The sequence below is a fragment of the Diuraphis noxia genome, unplaced genomic scaffold (genome assembly GCF_037042655.1).
Source record: "Diuraphis noxia isolate RWA-SAM2 unplaced genomic scaffold, SU_Dnox_SAM2 contig0004, whole genome shotgun sequence".
NCBI lineage: Eukaryota > Metazoa > Arthropoda > Insecta > Hemiptera > Aphididae > Diuraphis > Diuraphis noxia.
In genome coordinates this window covers 33446045-33469974 of record NW_028301714.1, presented here as the reverse complement: position 1 = coordinate 33469974, position 23930 = coordinate 33446045, and the positions used below count along the sequence as shown (strand labels likewise).

At 26.0% G+C, this 23930-nt stretch overlaps 3 protein-coding genes across 6 annotated transcripts in view; 2 read left to right on the top strand and 1 right to left on the bottom strand.

Moving 5' to 3' along the window:
* The window catches only part of LOC107168307 (G protein-coupled receptor moody), a 207257-nt gene extending 203539 nt beyond the window's left edge, over positions 1-3718 (bottom strand). Inside the window, exon 1 of the mRNA XM_089225548.1 lies at positions 3633-3718. The gene's annotated coding sequence lies outside the window, so the exon portion shown is untranslated. The remainder of the gene's footprint in view (positions 1-3632) is intronic.
* moody (G-protein coupled receptor moody) lies at positions 233-15379 on the top strand. 4 transcript variants are annotated; one of them, XR_016191380.1, is made up of 10 exons: positions 233-408; positions 5583-5683; positions 5752-5901; positions 6976-7146; positions 10532-10659; positions 10727-10880; positions 11735-11928; positions 12494-12770; positions 13331-13396; positions 15107-15379. XR_016191380.1 is itself a non-coding variant. In XM_089225549.1 (9 exons), the coding sequence occupies exons 2-9, from the start codon at positions 5649-5651 to the stop codon at positions 15205-15207; spliced, it is 1116 nt and encodes a 371-aa protein (XP_089081675.1). In that variant the 5' UTR covers positions 235-408; positions 5583-5648; the 3' UTR covers positions 15208-15379. The 4 variants fall into 4 exon arrangements, 2 of the variants coding, with proteins under 2 accessions (XP_089081675.1, XP_089081676.1); XR_016191379.1 differs by lacking the exon at positions 13331-13396 and having other exon boundaries at positions 234-408; XM_089225549.1 differs by lacking the exon at positions 13331-13396 and having other exon boundaries at positions 235-408; positions 12494-12676.
* A 4731-nt stretch (positions 15380-20110) lies between these two features.
* Positions 20111-20969, top strand: mRpS25 (mitochondrial ribosomal protein S25). Its single transcript, XM_015519305.2, has 2 exons — positions 20111-20526; positions 20613-20969. Exons 1-2 carry the CDS (start codon positions 20294-20296, stop codon positions 20881-20883), a joined length of 504 nt encoding a protein of 167 aa, XP_015374791.1. The 5' UTR covers positions 20111-20293; the 3' UTR covers positions 20884-20969.
* The last annotated feature ends 2961 nt before the right edge of the window (positions 20970-23930 follow it).

Sequence of the window (23930 nt, the reverse complement as noted above, 5' to 3'; positions counted from 1 at the left end):
ATCGAATATTGACATGCAGATATTGTTTATCTCTGATAGCCTTTTTTCGGGCACCAGTTTAAAAACCAAATAGTTATTGGTTTATTTTGAAATACATTTTGTTATTGTGCATTATAATAATATATTATGTATCATACAAATTTCGACCCGTTGACAGCGTATAATATGAATCGTAACAATAGTAGGGGAAATCCCTGTTGTATTTTATGTTGCGTCAACTGTATAATAATGTTGGATCACCGCAGTTTATTGCCTATTAGACTTAACTGCGTAAGTGATAGCTTAGTTTTTATGCTGTTTGGACATACGAAAAATTCATTGCTATGGTTCTGTAATGGATAAACCGTGTGAAAATAAGAATAGTAGACGAACCCCGATACAAAAAGATGACAAAAAATTCAAAACAAGGTTAGTGTTATAATTTTTATAAAAAAAACAAAGTTATTTTTCTATCTATCATGTTGAAATAAAAAAAGTGTTTTATCATTTGATTTGTTAAATTTGAATTAAATGACAAATCATTGCATACGAAAAACGATTCTTAGCAAATACTCCAATCAGTCTATATTTTTAAGAATATCTCATACATATTAATATTTATTATAATATTACAAGATATTATATTATTACTAACTGTTATTAACTAAGTCAATACCGAAATAAAGTAGAACGGGATAAATGGGTTCTTGGTATAAATCTATTAGTCATATTAAATTACAACAAAACACTAAAAATATTTTGATTTTTATTATTATCTAAATTTTGAATATCTCATTTAGCCTAAAATTAACTTAAAAATTAAAATGTCTACAAAAAAATTTTCGATTTGTATTTTTAAGATTTTAAGTTGTCTTTTAGATTAATTTACGAGGAACCTTGTATACAATTATAATAGCTTCGCTATGAAAATAGTTCATTACAAAATAATTCACAAATTTTGTGATTTTTACTAACTTTCTTTGAAGTTTGAACTTCAAGAGAAATTTTTAGAGAAAATCTATTTTTGATATTTATTCATCAGGGTATGTGCAACTTATGAAGAACCTTTTTTAAATTTTCAAATTTTTTATTAAAACCAATAATGTTATCATAAATAAATCAAATTAAACACAATAAAGTAAAAATATCAAAACATCAAAACATCAAAACATTAAAAAACACAAAAAGAAGCAAAATACTTTCTAATTGTGTCTAAAAATTTCAATAAAAACATTTGATGTACAATAAAAGCCTACGATTATTCAATTTTTAATTAAAACAATAAAACAAAATTGATTTTGTTAAAAAACGGTTTTGCGTTATAATTCTTGTTTTTTGTATTCCATTGAAAATTTAAGTATTTTTGCTATTCAATAAGCCGATAGTAAACGACAAAACAGAAAAAACTATACATTGTAAAACTAATAACATTAGTAACAACCTGAAATTTAATGTCTCAGTTTATGGACTTATGGAAACATATAAAAGCATATATTTTTAAAATAATTTAAACCTAAACTATAATTGTTCAAACATAATTATAGTATTGTTTATTTATTTTTATTTTTTGTAATTAAAATTAATTTTAATTTCAAAAAGTGTTCCTATATACTACATAAGCATATATTCTTGTTGTTCCTAAAATACAAAAACTAAGTTTTTGAACAAATATTATGTATGTAAATAAAATAATTATAACTCAACCCATATTTTATTTTTTTTGTTACATAACATTAAAATATTAACATTAATATATCAAATATACACAAATACTATGTTATACTAGACTTTATTATTAATTAATCATTGTCATTATATTTTATCAAATACCTACTTCCATCAAATTAAGACTGTTTCCTGAAAATTTTAAAACAATATTATATATTTATGTCCTCTAGATGTCATCCACAATAAACATAAGCAACGATATACTTATATGTGTGTGTGAGAGAGAGAGACAGAGAGAGAGAGAAAGAGAGACAGAGTGAGAGAGAGGTATATGTGACTATATCCCTGTACATAATATTTTTCCCACATCAAGTTTGTCACCTCTGCGCCACTCCTCATTGTCTAAAATAAGTGAACCCATCAACAAATTAACGAGATACCCTAACCTATATCATAAGCATAACCTATTTTATTCATGGATGAACCTTTATAATTGACTAGAATAAAAACAGTGGTTCGAAAAATTATATTAACAGTGACTCTACAGTTTAAAGTTTAAATGTTCATGAATATATCCTTGTTTTGCAATAATCGTTTTAACTATAAATCATGATCTAATATAAAATAGTAATTTATAATTAAAACAATATATTATATACCTTGTGTATTATAATATAGTGCATTTATGTATATTATGAATTATGATTATTTTATTTTATTTTATTTTCTCAAATGTTCTACCATAATATTATGATGATTACAAAAATAATTATAAAACATGGAATACCTAAAATTATACATAATGTATATGTATAAAATATAAATATTAGTAGGTATCTATGATTATGCATGATACAACATAGGTACCTTCTAAATATTTTGAATACAGATAAAATAGTAAAATTATATTCAAAATTCAAATTTCAATAATTGACTGATTTTTAATACCTACCTCCAAACATATTTCTTATTAACTGCATTTTATTGCATTTTAATATTATATTATTATGTTTGATGAATTGAGAAAATATTCTGAAACCACGCTATTATAAGCATCGTTTTTATCATACTATAATAGTCGCTTAAAAACATTAGATGGAACATAAAATATTTATAGGTACATCTTTCCCTGTGAACTGTGGTGCGCCCAAAAGTGTGGCCTGTTCAATGTGGGGAGAATGGTTTTTTTTATAGAAAGACCCCTCCGAATAGACTTATTGAAAACTGAACATTGCCCGCATGTTTAAATGTCGATTACAAATGATAAAATAAATGGCTATTAAAAATAATTTTTAGTGTCGACCATGTTCACGCATAGCTATAATGTGGACATATCAGTGTGAACGTTTGTACCTAAATGTCTATAAAATGTTTATGATAAGTTCGTCAACATTTTTTTATTCAAATGTGAATATGTATCAATCATTAAAAATTTGAATTATTTTATACACTAAATTAAATTATGTAAGTAATTTACTTGTTAAAATAATATATGTTTATAATTATATTTCAATATTATATTATGTATTCGGCTATATGACATAAGCGACAAAGGTGCAAAAATGACATATCATTTGCGCCAAAATTAATATTTTATATAAGTAGTTATTTAAAAATTGGTATCTTATAAAAAATTATATTTTATAATAAACTATATTAAAAAAATGTTCAATAATATATTGTTAAATTATAATATACATACAAATCAATATAAATTTAATACGTTGGTTAGGTGCCTAGTTCTAAATTTAATATATGTTATTTATTAATATCTATTCACCATTGCACCCTAGTATTTTGGCGCTTTTGTACAATATGACTTTTTTTTCTTATCTTATTTTGGCGCTTATGTCTTTCACCAATATATTCGCATGTAAAATAACCAAACGTATATTTTTGTAATGATGAATACAACATAATATCTAAATAAATACATCGTATAGACTTATACAACAATTTGCAAATAAATAAGCTTTAAAACATACCTCTTAGTTTCAAATTTATTATACCCATGCAATGGATATAAAAAATGTTATCACAAAAAGATGATTACTTGTAATAATTTATTTATTTGATCACATTTATCAACTTTTGATTTTCAAACAAAAATCCATATTTTTCACTGTTATTTACACAACTAAGCTATGATTTAAATATAGTTTGTTTACCGTTATTTTAAATATTAACAAAAATTATATATTACGTACAGCTTACTAGTATAAGGCTAGGTCCTAATAAATTAATTTTTCTTTAACTATAAACATCAATTATTTAAATACATAACTTAAAATAGATAGAAAACTCCGACTTGGATCGTGGTTTTATAATGAAAAAATTATAGTATTAACCGTTATCATTTAGTGAGTTTATAGTGAAACATTTTGATTGTCTAGCAAACAGTACTTGTATCCAAAGTCTATTTTTAATGCTCCGTTTATAATTTAATTTTATCATAAACTAAATAATACTATAAAAATTGTAGTCTATCTAAAATTATTTTAGTTAACAATAAAAAGATAGGTTCGTTATTCTAATGTAAGCACTTGTTTAATATTATTGATATTGCCAATATATTGGTTCACATTGCTTAATTATTATCAACTAAAAGAAAATAAATAATATTAGTATATAGTTTTTATTGTATGACAAATTAATGATAGATACGCAGACTACAAAATAAAATAAATAACATTGTAATGAACTAAAAAAAAACAGGTTTCCCTTAAATTCATCGTGAGAATATTAATCGTGATAAATTTCCTCGTGAGTCATACAATTGTAATTAATTATTTTATTAAAAATAAAAATGTATTAAACTAACATTATTCAAACGATAATATTGTGATTGGTACTAGGGAATCAAAAGTTAAAAATCTCTGTACTTTTCTTCATTTAAAAAAAATATATCAAAAAACAGTGAAAAACAGTGAAAAACCGGAAATATTTATGAGACAACAGTTTTTGACTATATCGATTTTGGTTTTTTAATGATATAGTTTAGAAAGAAATAACGGTAAAGTTAGGTTAGGTTAGGTAAGTAATAGTTGTTTAGATTATGTTTACATTTTCAACACATTATTATTTATTTATTATTTCCAATATATGTTATTACTCTTTATAAATATATTATCAACCTTGCTTAGTTATTTTCAATTATTATTGATAAAAATGTTCTTGTCAAACAGCTCGACAAATTAATACATGGTTATTCTAATAAAAGTTAAGAACATATATATATATATATATATCGTAATTATTATCCATGCATAGACACAATTTTTTTATTTTTCAAAGTTCAACAAAATTGTTTATTCTCTGATAACGTAAAAAATAAAGATTTTAATCAATAAATAGTAAGTAAATAACTAATACCTAATAATACAAATACATAAAGCAAATAAGAAATAGAAATATGAAATATGGTTTAACACATAACCCCAATGAGGTATCTCCGTTGCTCAGAATCGTTTTTCGCACTTTTAAACAATGATTACAATGTATGTAATGTAATTATCACTTGATAAATATTCTACGCTGAATTGCGTTAGCATATATAACATATATCACTATTCAAAATTCCATAAATCATTTCAAATTATTACTGTCTATATACTTGAGAATGTTTAATATTTTCATCAAAATAGCAAGTCATTAAAAACAATAAGTCGATTTTATTTGAAACTTTTACTAAAATGTATATACATTAATATTTAAATTTAAATTTAAATTTTAGAAATCTATTCAGTACCTACCCATATACATACAGCTATACTGAGCATGTGTCATTCTTGACTGTGCCAAAAATGCATCAAGTTTTTTTATAATAATTTTCGTATGACTTGTATATAATTTTGTATAGTAAATAATAATACATAATGTATGCACAAAAAGTAACAATTGTCTGAACAAATAATATAACCTAATTTTTGATTTAGTTTCAAAATTATGAAAATCATATATATTTTGATTCAGTACTTCATTAAGTGATTTAACTAATTAAAATGTCAAACTCGAACCAATCAATGGGATTTGAATCGTAAGTAAATTCATAAAACCGTAAGCTATTCATTGCCATCGCCATTTGTATAATTTTTTTGTTTTTAGATGGCTAAAAGAGAACGAAACAATTAGGTACGCGGCAGCGTTCATAACATTGCTTATTATGTGTATTGGAATTGTAGGTAATAGCTTGACTATATTAGTTATACTGAAAAGTCCACGGATTCGAAATGTAGCTTCTGCATTTATTATCAGGTAATGTGTGAAAAGTAATAGGTATCTATCGATTAATTATGTATGAAATTAATCATGTAGTATCAAATAAAAATAATAATAAATATTATAATAATAATAATAAATATTAAAAATAATAAAATAGATAATTAAGAAATATAGTACAAAAAATATCAATTAAATTATACCAGACAAGTGTTCTCAAAAAACTAGGATAATAAGGCATTATTATTATAAACGCAATTTTTTTTTTTTTAAGCAAGAACATCATAATTATAAAAATGCATCAACAAATATTCATCAATTATAATTTTAATTTAAATATCTAGAACCAGTTTTCCAACAAACTGGTTAACTACCGTAATGTTAATTTAATTATATCTTTATCTCGAACAAAAATAACACTGCTCTTTTATTAGGAATTACAACTATTTATTTTATACATCCTAAGCTTCTATTTGTATAGCATATATCGAATAAGTTATACTATCAATACGTTTATTCATCGTAACTTCGAAACTTTGATGCCACATTATAGCCATGTAGATACTAATTTTATTTCATAAAAAAAAATTGTTTTATGATAGATTTTGGACAAATATTTTAAAGATACGTAAAACAATTGATTGAGTAGGTATTCAATGCCCTTTCTTTTATTGTTTGGGATCATACATCTATTATATTTCGTATAATAATCAATAAATAATAATTATCACTTGTTCAAATGTATTCACAGTTTTAAACATTAGTTTAGTGTACAAGAATTGAACATTTTGAACTATATTATGTTAGTTATTATTTGTATATTTAATTTAATGCTCATAAGTTAAAAGCATAACTTATTTGATATGAATAACCAAATTCCGTATTTATTCATGTTATACTTTTTTTAAATAATTTTTTGTACATATTCTCTTTTTAAACGTCAATTTATTTATGAGTAACTATTATTGTTACACTATAATTTCACTATTAGAATATTATTCTCTAATCATATAATATAAATAGTACTGTTTTTCCTCTTATAAATTGAATTATTTAAAAAACCATTGTTAACTGAACAATTTTAATAGATCATTTTGTTACTTTTTACAGCCTAGGTGCAGCTGATTTATTATTCTGCATAGCCGTATTGCCATTTAATGCTTCAAGATTCTTAAATATTAATTGGGTACAATACCCAATACTATGTTCAATTGTACCATTTTTCCAGTACGGAAATATTGGTATATCACTGCTCTTTATTACTATGATAACTATAAATAGGTAAGTAAATTAGTTTAATATATATATTTTTTTTATTTAAGCTTTGGCAACTAATACCATTAGCTATGGTCGGTTGGTACTGTTGAGTTTTGGGACTGTATGTTTTTGGAACACTTGTGTTTGGCAAAACTTCTAGTGGGCACCCGTAGGTTTCTGCTATACCCGAGCGAGGGATGGTGTCCACTCACTCCAGACACTAGCTGTGACTGCCCGAAGAGAGGTGCGAGTCGCAGCCATAGAACGCTTGGCTACTCTGTACACCTTAATAATTTATATTAACACCAAAATATGTGTATGATTTTAATTTTAGTAATTTTTTACTTAAAATAATTTTCTGAGCAATATTTTTAATATCAACTAATGCAAACAATTTCATAATGGATAGGTAACAAAATATTTTATTAGTTGTTTAAGTAAACATTACATTAAAAATTACAAAATATATACATTATTATGTATAAAAATACTTAACTACCTAAATAGTTAATACCATCACTCAACGAAATATATAGTTAACATTTTTAAGAAAAATTAGAAATTATTTTTTTATACCACAAACAGTAATTATTGTAAATAATTTGACGATTACGGTCAACACTCGACTTATAGTGCTTTTTATGGTTGCATCCTAGTTCCGTCCCTATTAATAAAAAGGTATATACCAACTATTCAGTCCCAGTTTAAAAAAAGGTATATACTAATTCCGTCCTTACTCCTTAGTCCTTAATCATTTTTATAATTTGGCACAAACTAGTTTTTGACAAGTCAGCTACCATCTCTGTTAGTTTTTTTTTTTTTTTTTAATGAACTTTATGATAAGATTAATCTCATAATTGTTAACATTACTGATCATAGTTTTAATTATAATTGTGTTGACACTCCTCCTGCGTATTATATTATGAATTATGACTAGATTTAGGATGTTGATGACTTTTGCATTTTTTTTCCTTTTATTCTGTACAATGCTATCCTAGCTAAAAATTTGTTTCATGCTCCCTTGATGCAGAATATTCTAATTTTATTTTGTTTTTAACGTCATTTTTCAACATTTTCAAGTCATTTTTTCATCTTTTAAGGCATTTTTTGTTCTTTTTATACAATTTGGGGCATTTTTCACAAATTATAGATTTTAGGGCAAATGTTACACCCAAGTTTGGAAACAAATTTAATTTATTTAAAATCTAACTTTGGATTTGGACTATTAGTAAAAAATAATTTTAATATTAATTAAATTTATTAAATTAAAATTTATTTACACCCATATCTCTAATAAAGATTATTATTTATAAATAAGTTTTTTAACTTACTTAATTAGCATTTCAGATAATCTTAAGGTCATTTTTTGAAGTTTTTAGGGCATTTTTGCACCTTTTTTAAGGCTTTTTTGCATTTTTTTTAGGTCATCAACATCCTAACTCTAATTATGACTAATTAGTTATGTTCATATTTAAATTTGAATGATAAATCACCACATTCAAAAATGACTTCCAGCGGATATCTATTTACTATAAATTATGATGTAGGAAATAATAATGTTTAAAAAAATTATAATTACACATAAGAATACCTCCTAATAAATACCTAAACAATACTCGTATAAAATAAGATTAATTTAAACTCGTGAAATTGATGGCCGGATTGCTCAATTAGGACTACCGATCTATCTCAACCAATATTAATATTTTATGGCATTTTTGGACACTGGGCTAATTTTTTGGTGGGACAATTGAACTTAAATTAATTATAAATTCAATTTGTTTGATATATTGTATTTTTATATCCAATTTATTTTTCAAGATAATAGATTATACCATAATCTTATAAATAATTATTTAATATTGATTGATATAAATAAAAGGTTACTGACTATATGTCTATACTACAGTATAATACGGGGGGAGGGGGCTAATTATGTTGGAGCCCCGATGCTGTGGCTCCCTAGACTTCCTCTAAGTAGTGTTCTGCAAATAAATTATGAACAATTTAAGAAAAAAATTTAAATCATAATATGATAATATGTATAATATTACCCACGTTATTAAATTACAATTATATTTTTTTAAATACATTATTTTTTACCGTGGTATTAATTTGTTGAAATAAAAATTAAATATTAATATATATTGCATTTTTACAACCTATTATGAGATTTACTTCAGTGAATAATAATATGAATAAATTAAATAAAGCAATATTCTAGATCAGAAACGTAGAAGCTCACGAGCTTGAGGATTGGAGTATTGTAGGTTAGGTTAGTTGTGACACAGATGAAAAAGCCAGTAAGAATAAACAATATTCTAGATAATGATACGGCTCGATGACAAAATGTTTGCGTTACTAGGGTGTGGGAATGTTATATGATCGCCAAGGGACTGGTGATAATAACTATAATAAAATACAACGTGACAAAAGGTTGCTTACATCGAAAACTCAGAAGCTGTAGGTAGACGATACAGATAAAGACAGAATCAGTAATATAATCTAAGACTATCAGTATAGTATATATATTATATATAAATAAATGTCGTAGTAATAATGAACTATAAAAGCAGTACGGAAATATATGAATAAATGTGCTAGAAACAGACAATTAAAGCCATTGTTGATAACAAGGAATTATAATTAAGCGAGATCAAATGCAAAGACAAATATAATTTAATATCTTTAAACTAAATAATTTTAATAATTAATATAGATCATATGAATTTCTAAGAAATATTAAAAATTTCAAATAACATATTTTAGAACTGAGATTTAGTTTGCACCTAACAACATAATATACTATAATCAAATGAATGATTCTTTTAAAGCAACACTCATCATCTCAAAATATATTAACATTTATTAAAGTATTTTCATATTATTTTAAATCAAAACTATAACAACATTTTTGAAGAAATTAAATAGCTAGTAGTAAAAATTTAAAGATTATTTGAGCTATAAGTAGTGGAACATTTTTCAATGTCTGCTTGTGTCACTCCACTCTACTCGTCAAAAATTGAATTAATTATAAATTATAACCAATTAACAGCCCTTTCGAAGTCAAAATTCAATTTTTGTAAATCAAAATGCTCAGAAAAATATTCTGTTTGGAATATAAAATTTAAAACGTATGTTACGTTATCATTGAAAAACTTAAAAACAATAGAATAATACAAATAAAGAAAAATATTTTTTTCAAATATGTTGTTTTTTATTAATTTAAAATTATGCAAAAAATTATTTTTATAAAATTATAAGTATGGTTTGAGATAATAAGTGCTTACTGATAGCTGCTATAGGCTAGTCAATCAACTTAAACTTAATCTGCTATATTGCAAACTAAATTTCAGTTATTACACTTGTTATTTAGTATGCATTCAATAAAAAAAAGTATTTAATTTAGGTATATAATGATCGTTCATCCAAGCTTATATAATATAGTATATCGTCCAATATGGATAACTTCCATGATAATACTTTGTCTAATTATTTCGTTTGGCATGCTGGTACCTACTCTTTTAGGTAAATGGGGTATGTATTCAATAATATTGTAAATTTCCAACCTAAATTGAAATATTATTAATTATATTTTTTTAAGGTAAATTTGAAAATGATCCAAAGTTGGGTTCTTGTTCTATAATATCTGATGAATTTGGTCGATCTTCGAAATTTGCACTTTTTATAACTGGATTTATCATACCATGTATTGTAATTGTTTGCTGTTATACTAGTATATTTTGGGTTGTTCATAAGTAAGTAAATTCAAATATATCTTAACTTCTATACAAAAATCAAAAAAAATTCCGTAAAAATAAGTTTAATCTTTATTTATTAAATTCTCGTAAAATAAATATTACTCAAACACGAATTTTTATACATTATAAACTCAAGATCCAAACAAATTATTCAATCTGAAGTTGTCTGTAAACTGCAATGTATTTTTTAGATTTTAATTAAATAGTTAAAAATAGTAAAAAATACTTTATCAAAAACTATCATAAATAAAGAAAGATAAAATTATAATATGACATTTCCTAATTTTCATACAAATAGTTTTAAACTAACAAGATTTTTAAAAAGGAGAGAAGTACCTATATATATATATCATTAAAATTTTACAACTTTTATATTTAGGTAGTTAAAAACATATTAAAACTGAACCAATTACACATTCAACTCTATGTTATTATTATACAGATTATTATGACATGTATTAAATTAATATAAGTCTCTTCGTTTTTTCAAATAACTTAAAAATTCCAAAAACTTCTTTTCAACTATACTAGGTAAGTTGTATAAAATGTACAATCAATTAAGAATGAAACTTTTGGAGCTATTTTTTTATTTCAACATATGGTCACGTATGCGTTTAAAAAAATAATAAATTCTTCAAAATCATTATCAAATAAAAGCATCAACGTTTCGTTAGCTCAAATCTAGAATACTTAACATAACTAAACTTATAAGTTATAGGTACTAATATAAAATATCAAAACAAAAACACTAGAAATACTTTTGAAAATATTCTTCCTTTAATTTAATGATTTTTAATAAAAATATAAAATGATAGTAATAATAATGAAATGAAATGAATATTTATTTACAGGTCGGAACAGCGAATGCGAAGACATCAGTTATCCACCCAAAGTGATCCGACAGTAACAAATATGCAGTCTATAAAAAGAAAACTTAGTGAATGGAGGATTACAAAAATGGTATTAGCTATATTTTTATCTTTTGTACTTTGCTATTTACCAATTACAATCACAAAAACCTCAGATCCAGATGTAAAATATCCAGGTAAATAATTTTAAAAAAGTGATCGTCCAACTAGATAAAGTAAGAATTAGGATTTAGATGTCACCTTTAAAAATTGCACATATTAAAATGTTAAATTGTATTTCACATATTTTGCTTTTTTTTAATAATCATTTACTAGGAAACGGCTTATTCGTGTAATTTTTTTACTACTACTTCATAAGTACAATTTTAATAAACCCACCACACCCTTAAATTCATTTTGTTATACGAATTGAAAAAAACTGGGACCGTCGCTTTACTGTATAGTAGATGTTGAATGTATCTCATCTTCGTTAAGCGGGTCATTACAAATTACAATAGATGTGTTAAATTAGAATTAAATGATAAATTAATATACCTTTACGAAAATCGATCCTGGACGGATATTTTTTTATTCTCCGATGGATATTTTATTATATTCAATATTAAAAATAATTAAAGTATAGATTAAACTGCATGACTGCATCTATAAATTATAATATCATAATATTGTGTATTTTAGTATTTATATCCAATATGCATTGGTATAATATAACCTAACTATAATATTTTCTTTTTAATTTAGCTCTTCTATTGATTGCATATATTATGGTTTATGCATCAGCATGCTTCAATCCAATTATATACGTCATAATGAATAAACAGTATAGAAAAGCATTTAAATCAGTTTTAAGTGTCGGATGTTGTGAAAAAGCTACGAAACGAGTACCTGTTTTGAGATCTATTTCGAAACGTCTACAGCCACACGGTAACTTGAATCATCAACTGGCATGACAACAATAAGCCCGGGTTAAGCGAAAGTGATATTGAATTTTTTTGTTGAGCTTCAAATTCTGCAATAGGTACATTTGCTTTTTGGTACCACTTAAGATAAAAATTAAGAACTAATATTGAGTTGATTTATAAAAAAAATTATTCTAAAAACATAGTATTAATATCATATAATATAGTCTATTGTTTTTTGTTTCCTGGGATTTTGTATTTATGTTAGGCATTATTTTTGTTTTTGATTTTTATATTTTTGCTAATTATTTTAAAATAACCTTAATGGGCCGTACCACTACCGTACATTTTAGCTCAAAAGACCTTTAGTTTTACAAAATTAAAATTAGTTTACGTTGTTTGATTTTTATTCTAAAAAAATTTGAACTCAACAGAAAAATGTTCATATATCGTACTGAACACTTTGTAAACATTAAATCTTATATAACTGTGAACTGTACCTAATTGAAACTTAAAAATATACATTTTGAAAATTATATTTAAAATTAAAAACGGAATATGTTTAATAAGATCTACAAACAATAATAAAAATCAGACAACGTCAATTAACCTTAACTTTGTCAAAATAATAAGTGAGTTGTCGTAAAATTTGTTTATTGAATTTTATACTGTTATCAAGATATTGAAATATACATACGCATAAGAGAGGTACCACTCTGAACAATGAATTTCACTCACACTATTAGTAAGTAATAATCATTCTCAAATAAACAAAAATTAGAAATTGCCTAAATGTTGCTCCTTAAATAATAGCCGTAGCGATGCCCTTTAAAAATAAAAACAAATTCATATGAATAAATTAAAATATTCCAAATTTAAATTTTTTTTGCTGAAAACTTCTTCAAAACTTGAAAAAAAATACAATGAATCAAATCCAGTAGGTACATATCAAGACTGCTATCGTGAGAATATTGGAGATATTTTTCATCCAATAAATATGTTATATACAAATAGTGAATTATAATATTATAAAAAGAGAATTTTCAAAACGAAAAAAAGTGATTAAATTTGATATATGCATAGTGAATACTAATTTTATATTTTTTAATAGGTTTAAGAATAAAATTATAGATCATAGAAATTATGAAACGTCTTAATCCGGGCTTGGATGTAAATTGTGCGAATACACTAAACATTAATTTTGCTATACAAATAAGATTTAATTTCTTTGTATTTATTGTCTTTTTAATATGTGGTATTTGTCAAAATTAATATGAATATCATGAATATCTAAGTTTGGGTGGTCATATACCGTTCGGGTGAATTTAATTATTATTTCCTACGTGAGCGATACCTATAGTCTATGCCCTATGGGGCTAAGACTTTGACACACATATGATTTAGTTTAATTAATCTTTGACTATTTACTACTATATTACAATATTTGGTTACGAATAATATATTTTTAAAGTTAGAGTTCATTAATTATTTATAATGTATATTGTATCTGAGTATTTTGTTATTTTTATTTTGTCTATTGACAATGTACATTACTATATACAGTATATAAATTAATTTAACCTCAAACATATTATCATACTTAGTCATCCAAACGGTATTTTTGGAGGAATAAATAGTTGCACATACGATCTACGCACCAAAATTTACTGAACATTTATGTTATAAAGATAACTATAAACTGATTACATTATTAATTTATGTTTATAATATTTTTTTATAGTATGATGTAGATACCTTTAATTTTTTTACAAGTTAGAAAAAAATAAGTTTGAATTTACATTTTTATTTGTAATATTATTCTACTCATGTCCAGGCATCATTTCTAATTTGAAATGCCTACTTAATGTTCTCTATTAGGTATTATCACCGCATCATATTGTATTCCATATTGTAATATAATTAACTATTGATATAAAATATTTCATTTGAAATATAACACGAATAATATTATGCTAGTAAATTTTAAGGAATCGCAATTCAAATATTACATCTGAAAAATCATTTTAATGGGCATTTGACGAAAAATTAAATACATTTTTTTTTATAGTATTTTTTGTCTGAATTATTTTTCTTTTACTCGTATACAAATAATAAAATACAACAGTATTCTCATTTCTTAGAAGCAATATGCGTATATGCCTATATGTCTACATTATCCTAAAGTTTATTGGTATCATAATAAATAATATATTTATCATAGTCTATGATTCATAGATTAGGTAGTATATTAATCTGGTGTTTAATCATATAAATTAAACATTTATAGCAAGAATTTTTATAATTTTGTAACTAAAATTATCATATTATATAAATTATAAGTATTTACCTACACTATATAGGTACCAAAATACGTAACATAACTTAATAGTAGATACTTATTAGTCACTTAGTAGTTAACTTTTAATATTATTTATTTTTAAACTTTATATTTCAGGAAAAAATCAAGAAGACCGCGGATTTGGGACTACTGTATCGCATGTATCATCGATTGCTCTAGAATCATTAGATTACAATAACAGGATTTCGGGTATATAATAACCTATAGTATGACACAATTTTACTAAAGAACATTTTTATATTTTTATTTTGTTTCACACTTTTTTTCTCATATACTACGTTTAGAATATCAAGATTCTTTTAAATGACAATAAATGCGTAATAGTTTATTTAATAAAAATAACATGAAAAAAGTCTAAAAAATCTAAAATATTTTTTTTTAGAAACTTTACCTATTATCACGTCATATTCCCTGGTAATATTTCACATTTAGTAATACCTAACTCACAATACATCATATTCCCTGACATGTATTATAATATGGTAACGAAAAATTTTATATCATCAATTAGTGCTCGTATATATTATGTTTCTATAAATTATGAATACTGCCCAAGTTCTATACTCAAAATATATTTTTAGTACAAATTATATATATTTTTATTGTCAGTCATTTAAAAATTAAAATTAACAAAAATTGCAGAATTTGCTTCTGTTGCATAGTATATTTAAGCATATAGGGAATCAGCTTTAAGCTATATTGATTTGAACTCAATGATGTACAATTGCTCTGTTATACATCCGATACGGTTTAATATAGTGTTGTTTATTATGTTCTGAAGTAATCTAAATACAATAAAACGATAATGAACGAAGGATAGACGGCCAAAACATTATTAAAAAACGTTATATATATAGGTACGGTTTTTTTAATAGTTGTAAATTGTGCGGCACAACAGCCGATGGCGGAGTGGTACATGTTGAAAACCTGACCTTATAGTTACAAATGGGGATGAACGTCGTGTGCGTCAATCCAGACACAAAATGTGTGACGGTAACTTAAAACGAACGTGTATAAATCCTAACGTAAACGGATTTAGTTGGATAGTCCAGCGAATACCATCAAAACGGTCATCCATCTGGTCACTCAAATGCGATGTGATTTTGGAATGAACACGCACGCAGAACAATGTTGGAAGTAAAACGATGTCTAACTGCAATTGTCCGATGATCACCAATTCACAACAGGCGTTCATTTGGCCACTAAAGTGTGAAGTGATCTCGAAATGGACGCGTTTATAGTGGCGGACAAACGGACACTGTACGATGTACAAGCTAGGTATATACATATACGTCAATACATGACGCATGTATGCAATGGTACATACGCACCACACCAAAACATTCGCCGGACAAATCTCTTATCGTTCGAGTCCATTACAGTGAGCAACGTCTAGGACTGTTCAGTCCGTTCCTACATTTCCACGAACTTTTCGGGTTACCATGTCCTGGAAATTAACCGTTTCATGGTCGGACGATTTTGTCGAACCGTTTTTTGACTCTGCATCAACAAACTGCGCTATTAGGTGTCCAATTTAACTGCAGTTCGTCGGCTTCGACCGGCCGTTTCGGTGACTAAAACAACAGGACGGATGACAGCATCTCGATTTCAATCACTTCTGCTGTGCCAGGTGCTATCTCTGCCACGTTAAATGATTCAGCGGATGTTGAAACATTCATGTTTCGTGGATGCGACTGACGCAACCCTATATCAAGTACCTAGTCCGAGGAATTTATCTAGATTCATATATATTATAGACATCGATTTACTGATTTACATAGTTTGTGCGCCTGCAAACAGTGCAAACTCTTGAGATCATTACTTTCCAATACTTTTCTAATGTAAGAACATTCATTATTAGCTGCACGGACATACGGGCTTGACCATCGTATCGATGTTATCGGCTGCGATTGATCAGTCAAATTTAATTTTTGTTCTAAAAATTATGTTTATGAAATTAATGTATGATTATTGACTGCTGAATGCTGATTAGTTATTAGTGTGCCACCTGTTATATAGGTATAACGATGTACAAATTTAAAAAAAAATCCTAGCATTTTTTTTTTCTTATAACGTTATCACTAAGAGTACTATTTTATAATATTTTAAAAAGGTCTGTGGGGGATGGTGTCCTTGTATACACTCCTCATGATCAAATAATGTTTTGTTTAATAGAATTTTTTTTTTTTTTTTTTTATTATACAATCTGTAAATATATTTTTACAATGAGTATAAGTGTTGATAAGAAATAGAATAAAAATAAAATAAAAGGGACTGATGACTTGAGTGAAGAATCCATCCAGCGATGGAACTTCTTGAATAGAAAAATTGAACAATTAATGTTGTTTTAAGTTACATTGAATCAGGGGCAGAGTGGCCGGTCTGGAAATGGGGATTTTCCAGATGGCCTGGTGCCCCGATCATTTTATATTAGATTTTATTTACAAAATTAGTAAATGCGTCAACAATGTTTTTGTATTAAAACTTTGAAATTACGAAATTAATAATTATTGTATTTGGTATATTATTAATACAATTGTGATTTGTGTTACATTTTGATAGCCTAGTATGAGTATAAGAAAGCATAGGCCATCGGGTATAAAATTACAAAATATCGATTGGTTATTTTTATAATAAACACCCGAGTACCGACGCCTGTTGAAACCTGAAAGTTGTTTATCTTCAGAGTGGCGACGAACATAGACATACACCAATATATTATAATGGCTATAATTGAATAATGCCCAATGTTGTGTAGTTGTGTTATTGCCGTTATTGGTCGGTGGAAATAGGAAACAATTTTTTGTACCATAAATATATTTGATTGTATTTACTGCTTAGCTAAAATATTCTAGTTATGACTTATGGTAGGGCCGTTGGGATCATTTTTAATTAAGAAAAATAGATAAAATAATATAATAATTTGAATAACGTTTATTATTATTTTATTTGGTGGTTAACAAAATTAAGAAACAATATTTAGTACAGTTTATTGTAGTATACTATAATATAGTACCTCAGATATTATGTAGGATCTTAGGATATTAAATATGCACTTAATATTTTGGTTGTATAATTAAATAGATAAAAACGGCAATGAAAAAATATTGATAAAATGATAAATTATTTAAAATATGCATTTGTAAGCGAAATAAAATTTTTCAATACTAGCTTTGTGAAAGCATGAAATGTATTTGTTTCGTACTTGTGAAAGGTCATTTTCAACCCTGTAGTATTTGAATAATAGGTTAAGAAATTCAATGACAAATGTAAACCTTGAGTCTTTTATGCTAATGGCCATTGAGAATTAAATTCTGATGGAAATAGATAATAATATTATAATAAATGCAGTTGGTGAAAAATCTAAGCTATTATCAAAATTATTATTATAAATGTATATCTTTCTTATTATATAATTATTAATAATTTGTTATAGTTATTGTTTATAAATCATAATTAATATAATACTTCTTTATTATAAATATATTTGTTACCTACTTATTAACTAAACCTGAACCACTAAAACACAATATATAATTATTAACATTGCTATTAAACTATACTGATTAAATATTTTCTGGTATTAGTGGTATATAAATACAACACATTAGAAGTTAAACGAAATAGCAATTGTGATTGAAATACTTTTATAATATTGAGAGTATAAATAATACATATTAATATAAATAAAATGAAATGTATTTATTTAATTGTATTGAAATAGGTAAAAAGAAATATATAATTTGATCGTAGCGAGAAAAATTTTTTTGGTAATTTAATTGGTAAATGGTGGGTGGCCTGGAAGAATTTCAATCTCCCGGCCTGAATTTTGTTCCCACTCCGCCCCTGCATTGAATACCTTGTTACCAATAATGTTTAATAAATGTGATTGGTGATTCATACAACGAGAAAAAAGTAAGTTATACGAAGGTTTTATCTTAACAAAAGTTTCCAAGCTCATTATTAGAAGATAGATAAACAAAACCACGATGTATAAAACATGAAATAAAAATAAAGCAACCTATAATATCCTAATGTTTTATAAAAGGTAGTAGGTATTAGGTAACTATAAATTATATACCTACACAGGCAATAATGTGCCCTGACGCAGTAGGCAAATAGTTTAAATGGAACCCACCAAACATATTATAACTTATCATAAACACAAATCCTAAAATATTTTTCAATTTAATTTGTACGAAAAGTCGGTATACCTATTTCATTTAGATATAATATACTAAATAATAATATGTATCTACGCGATATGTCACACGTGTATATATTTTTTAAGTGATTGATTTTATTATCTATAAAAAAATTATATAAAACTGTAAGAACTACTAACACATAATCATGTAATTCCCAACCATATATTGGTCCCCACACTCTGCAGCGGTAGCGGTAAAATTCTTTTGTCTTGGCGGTGGCGGTAAATTGTGACCGGCTTAATTTTGCTGTTAATGCGTCTAGCGGTAATCGCCACCGCTGCAGTGTGTGGAGACTTTAAAACAATTTGAACTACCGTAACAAACCTTATTAATGAAGCCTTATTATCATTAATAAAAAAAATTATATAAAAATTAAAAACAATCAAAATTTATTATTCCTTCTCAACCTTAACCATCGAAATATGGCAGGTGGGTAGGCAGTTAGTAGGTAGGTAGTATGTAATAATTATTAATTATATTGGTACATGATAGGTATAGCTATAAAAGTAGCAGGTAGGTCGTAGGTATTTAGTGTTCAATGGCTCAACGCATAGTGGTCATGACACACAAAAAAGGGCAACGTTACATTATTAAACGAAGTAACATAAACTACATACTATTTTGTATAATTAAATTTGAATTCCATTCGTTGCCACCATGTAATAATATAATATTAATATTAATATTCTCAGTTTCTTACTACGTCGCACAGAGCACAGATTTAAAATTGTATATCTGTTTATATTATTGTGATAATATAGTGATAATATACTGACTTTTGTACCAAAGGTACCACGGTAACTTCACATCTATTTTACGGATACAGATTACCTAACCAATGATAACCTTATCATTATTTATGATGATTATTTTTTTGATAGTGATTTACAATCAAATGAAAAATGAATAGCATATTAGCATGCCTAGCATGGGCGCATATTGGCCTGTCGTGGTTGATCCTAAGCATTACGCAGAACGTAAATAGAAATTCGCAAAACTACTGTTAAATAAATGTTCACTAATTGAATAATTATTATTGTTTTTAAATTGTCTAATAAAATTGCTAATTTGAAGTATGCCGTTCATGAAAGGAGCTGCTCCAATACGGAGAACTATACAATATTTGGAAGCTGGTAAGATAGTATTCAAAGACCGAATTAAAATTGTTTCAATTCACTACAACACATTGGGTGAAAATCATCGTGGCACACGAGATTTTGTATTTTGGCACCTCCCTCAAATTCAATATAAAAATCCTGATGTTCAAGTGATGACTCTTAAAAATATGACACCAACGCCATTCATAAGGTACCTAACCATGATTTTATACATAGTAACAACTAAACTAAACTCATTAAGTTAGTAGTTTATATTATATGTATATGTTTATTTAGATGTTTCATGAGTGATGGTAAAGATGTGTTGATTGATGTTGATAATCGTGACAAAGATCGAATTCATGACCATGTTTTACAAGTTCTTGGAAAACCAAAAGAAACACTCGACATGGAGGCCATGGCTAAAGAAAAAAAAGATAATATTGCCAATTTTGGATATATGTGTGAAAAACATTGTATTTGTGAAATTTTTGGACAAGTTCCGTGTCCAGCAGTTGTGCCATTGCCCAAATCATGGAGGGGCAAATATAAAAATGAAGAATTGTAGTTTGTAACGCTCAGTTTTATGTAAATATTTTTTTTCAGTTTATTTTAAGGTTAATAGTCACAATAAAATGGAATTCTTCTCATAAACTGTTTAATTCATACTTTTATCATTTTCCAAATATTTGGAAAGTCTGTTTTTAAATTTATGGGTTATAACTTAGTAAAATCATAATTTTTTTATACTTCTGTTTTCTAAACAGTCAATTTAAATTATTTGAGTGTTTGCGTTGGGAATATATAGCGCATAAGTTATAAGTGTTATACAATCCTTATAATTTACTTAAATTTTATAGTAAAATTGGGACTCCGATTGGGACTGTCTTCATTAGGTACTTAAATCAATCTATACTTTTAAATAAAATGTATTAACAGTAATGAACAATATTTTGATATGATAGCTATTAATTATAGTAACTAACTAATACATTTTTTAGTATAGCCTAGTAAAAATGTTATGTCTAATTTGCTAAACTGCTGAATCAGATTAATTATAACTAACTACTTATAAATCCAGTTCAGTAATTGCACCTTACATGTACATATGCACAATATAATATAAGAACCTTATATGTTGTGTCGCATTAAAACATTTCTTGGGAATCTACTAAAATAAAGCAAAATATTACACTAGACAGTGACTTGAAATAATTTATTTAAATCCCTGAATAATTTATGATTAAAATAAGAATTTGTCATTATGCACATTTTTTTTTAAATTTAATAATATATCAGTATTGCTAGCACAAATTATACTGAAATAAAGCAAACTAAACTAAATGTAAAGAGGGTTAATTAATTAATAATATATGATACCAAGTTTGTTTTAGGCGTATTTCGATGTTACTAGGAGCAAAAAGCTCTGAGATCAAGAGGTTACAGTGGTTGAGTAGATTCGAATGAAAGCGCTTGTTAACGATTTTGACAATATGTTTAACGGGTTGAATAGAGAGATCTTGGAAGAGGATATCATTTAAGATAAAGTATGTAGCTTTGGCTATTTTTGACGGAGGTGTTTGAACTGGAATGTCTGGATTTTATGGATGTCAGAGGGTTAAGATTTATTTAAATATGATTAGTGAGATAAGTGATACTCATTCTAAAATATTATATATTATATTATATTATTATATTATACGACAACAGCTTTGTTTTTTTTTTTTAATTTATGTTATGAATTTTCTTTTTTATTATTATTTGAATAATAATGAGATTCATCTTATATAATAATTGATATGATATACATTTTAGTGAAACATCGTCTAGATTAGACTGTTTAGGTCATTTCCGGTCTATTCTAAAATATTATCTGTATTTAATTAATAATTAAATTAATACAATAATAAATATCTTTTATGAGTAGATAATATAAGTTAAGTATTGTATGCAGAGTTAGCGCACTAAAAAAATCTTGCATGTGGAAATAAGGTGATATATTACAAAATAGCCACAATCTGTATGCAGTTATCATACACTGGATTTTTCAATATTAGAGGAAAGGCTTGAATTATAATTTTATTTTTATTTTTTCCGATCAAAAAATAATTTTTAGATATTTAGGAGTTTAGGTGAGCTATTTGAACATCAAATCCTCAACTTTTCTAAAAGAGACAATGCTATGGAAAAAACTTCTATTGAGGTTTTTGGAAAGAAATTCTGGTCTATTTCTTTTTAAATGTGGTTTTCAAAAAAACAAAAATAATCGATATTAGCAAAAATAAATAAATACCTAAGAATTTGTTAAAATTATAAAAACTGTTTGTTAATTTTGGATTATCTATAATCAATCGTGTTTGTAACTTGTTAGTCTTTATACTGTGACACCTGTATTAAATGGACTAAACCTACAGTATATCAAAAATAAGAACTTATTGAGTATAAAAAAATAAAAAAATCTTTTATTAATCAGTTATATTTGGCATTCCGCACTTAATCTCAAGATATTTTGTGAACATTAAATCTAATTTAAAAATATTAAATATTGTGTTAAAGAAGTAGGTACCTGATCTAAGTACAAATTATACAATCAAAGGCAACATTGCCAACATTCAATCGAAAATTAACAAAATTACTGTGAGGTGATCTCTAATATGTTTGAGGTGACTGAGTCTTCATGTTCATAATTTTGAAGACATCATGCCATGCTACAAATTCTCAACTACTGTCAATGGACCAATGTCACAAATGAGCAAACTATGATGGAAACACAGACAGGGTTAACCATACATATTTCTTAATCCCTATATTTTCATATAGTACATGATCTTCAGAATTAAATTATGTAAAAGCTCTATCATAAATTAATAATAATAATTAATATTTTAACTAAAAATCACTAATAGAAGCGTTGTATGGTGACAAAAGTAGGCAGTAGTTAATTTTCATTCTTTATTTGTTGAAATTTTTTTAAAAAAATGGAGGTAGATAGCGTCACTAACGTTGATAGAACCATGCTATAAATGATTTAATTTATAAACATGCATTTTACAAGTTACTGTTATTACTGATTACGACCAAAGCTCAGAAACTTCAACTATATTGACTAATTGCTACCTCACAAACAAACATAAATACTCATTATGAATATTAAAACTATGATAAAATGTTGGTTTTGAAGACAAATGGTGATTAAAGTTTAAACATTATGCATCTAAAAATAAACTTAGTTAAATTATAGAAAAAAAAAATGAGAATGGGAGGTTTAGCGCCCGCAGGCAAATGTATTTAAGGAAGAAAAAGATTTTATTCAGATAGAATACACACAAGTGACTACAGTATGGTGCAAAAAAAAAATGAAAAGGGGAGGTTTAGTGCCCGCAGGGCAAATGTATTTAAGGAAACAAAAAAAAATTACAGTTAGAATACAAACAAGTGACTGAAGTATAGTGCAAAAAAAATTGAGAAGGGGAGGTTTAGCGCCCGCAGGCAAATGCATTTGAGGAAGCAAAAAAAAATTATACAGTTAGAATACACACAAGTGACTGAAGTATGGTGCAAAAAAAAAAATGAGAAGGGGAGATTTAGTGCCCGCAGGCAAATGTATTTGAGGAA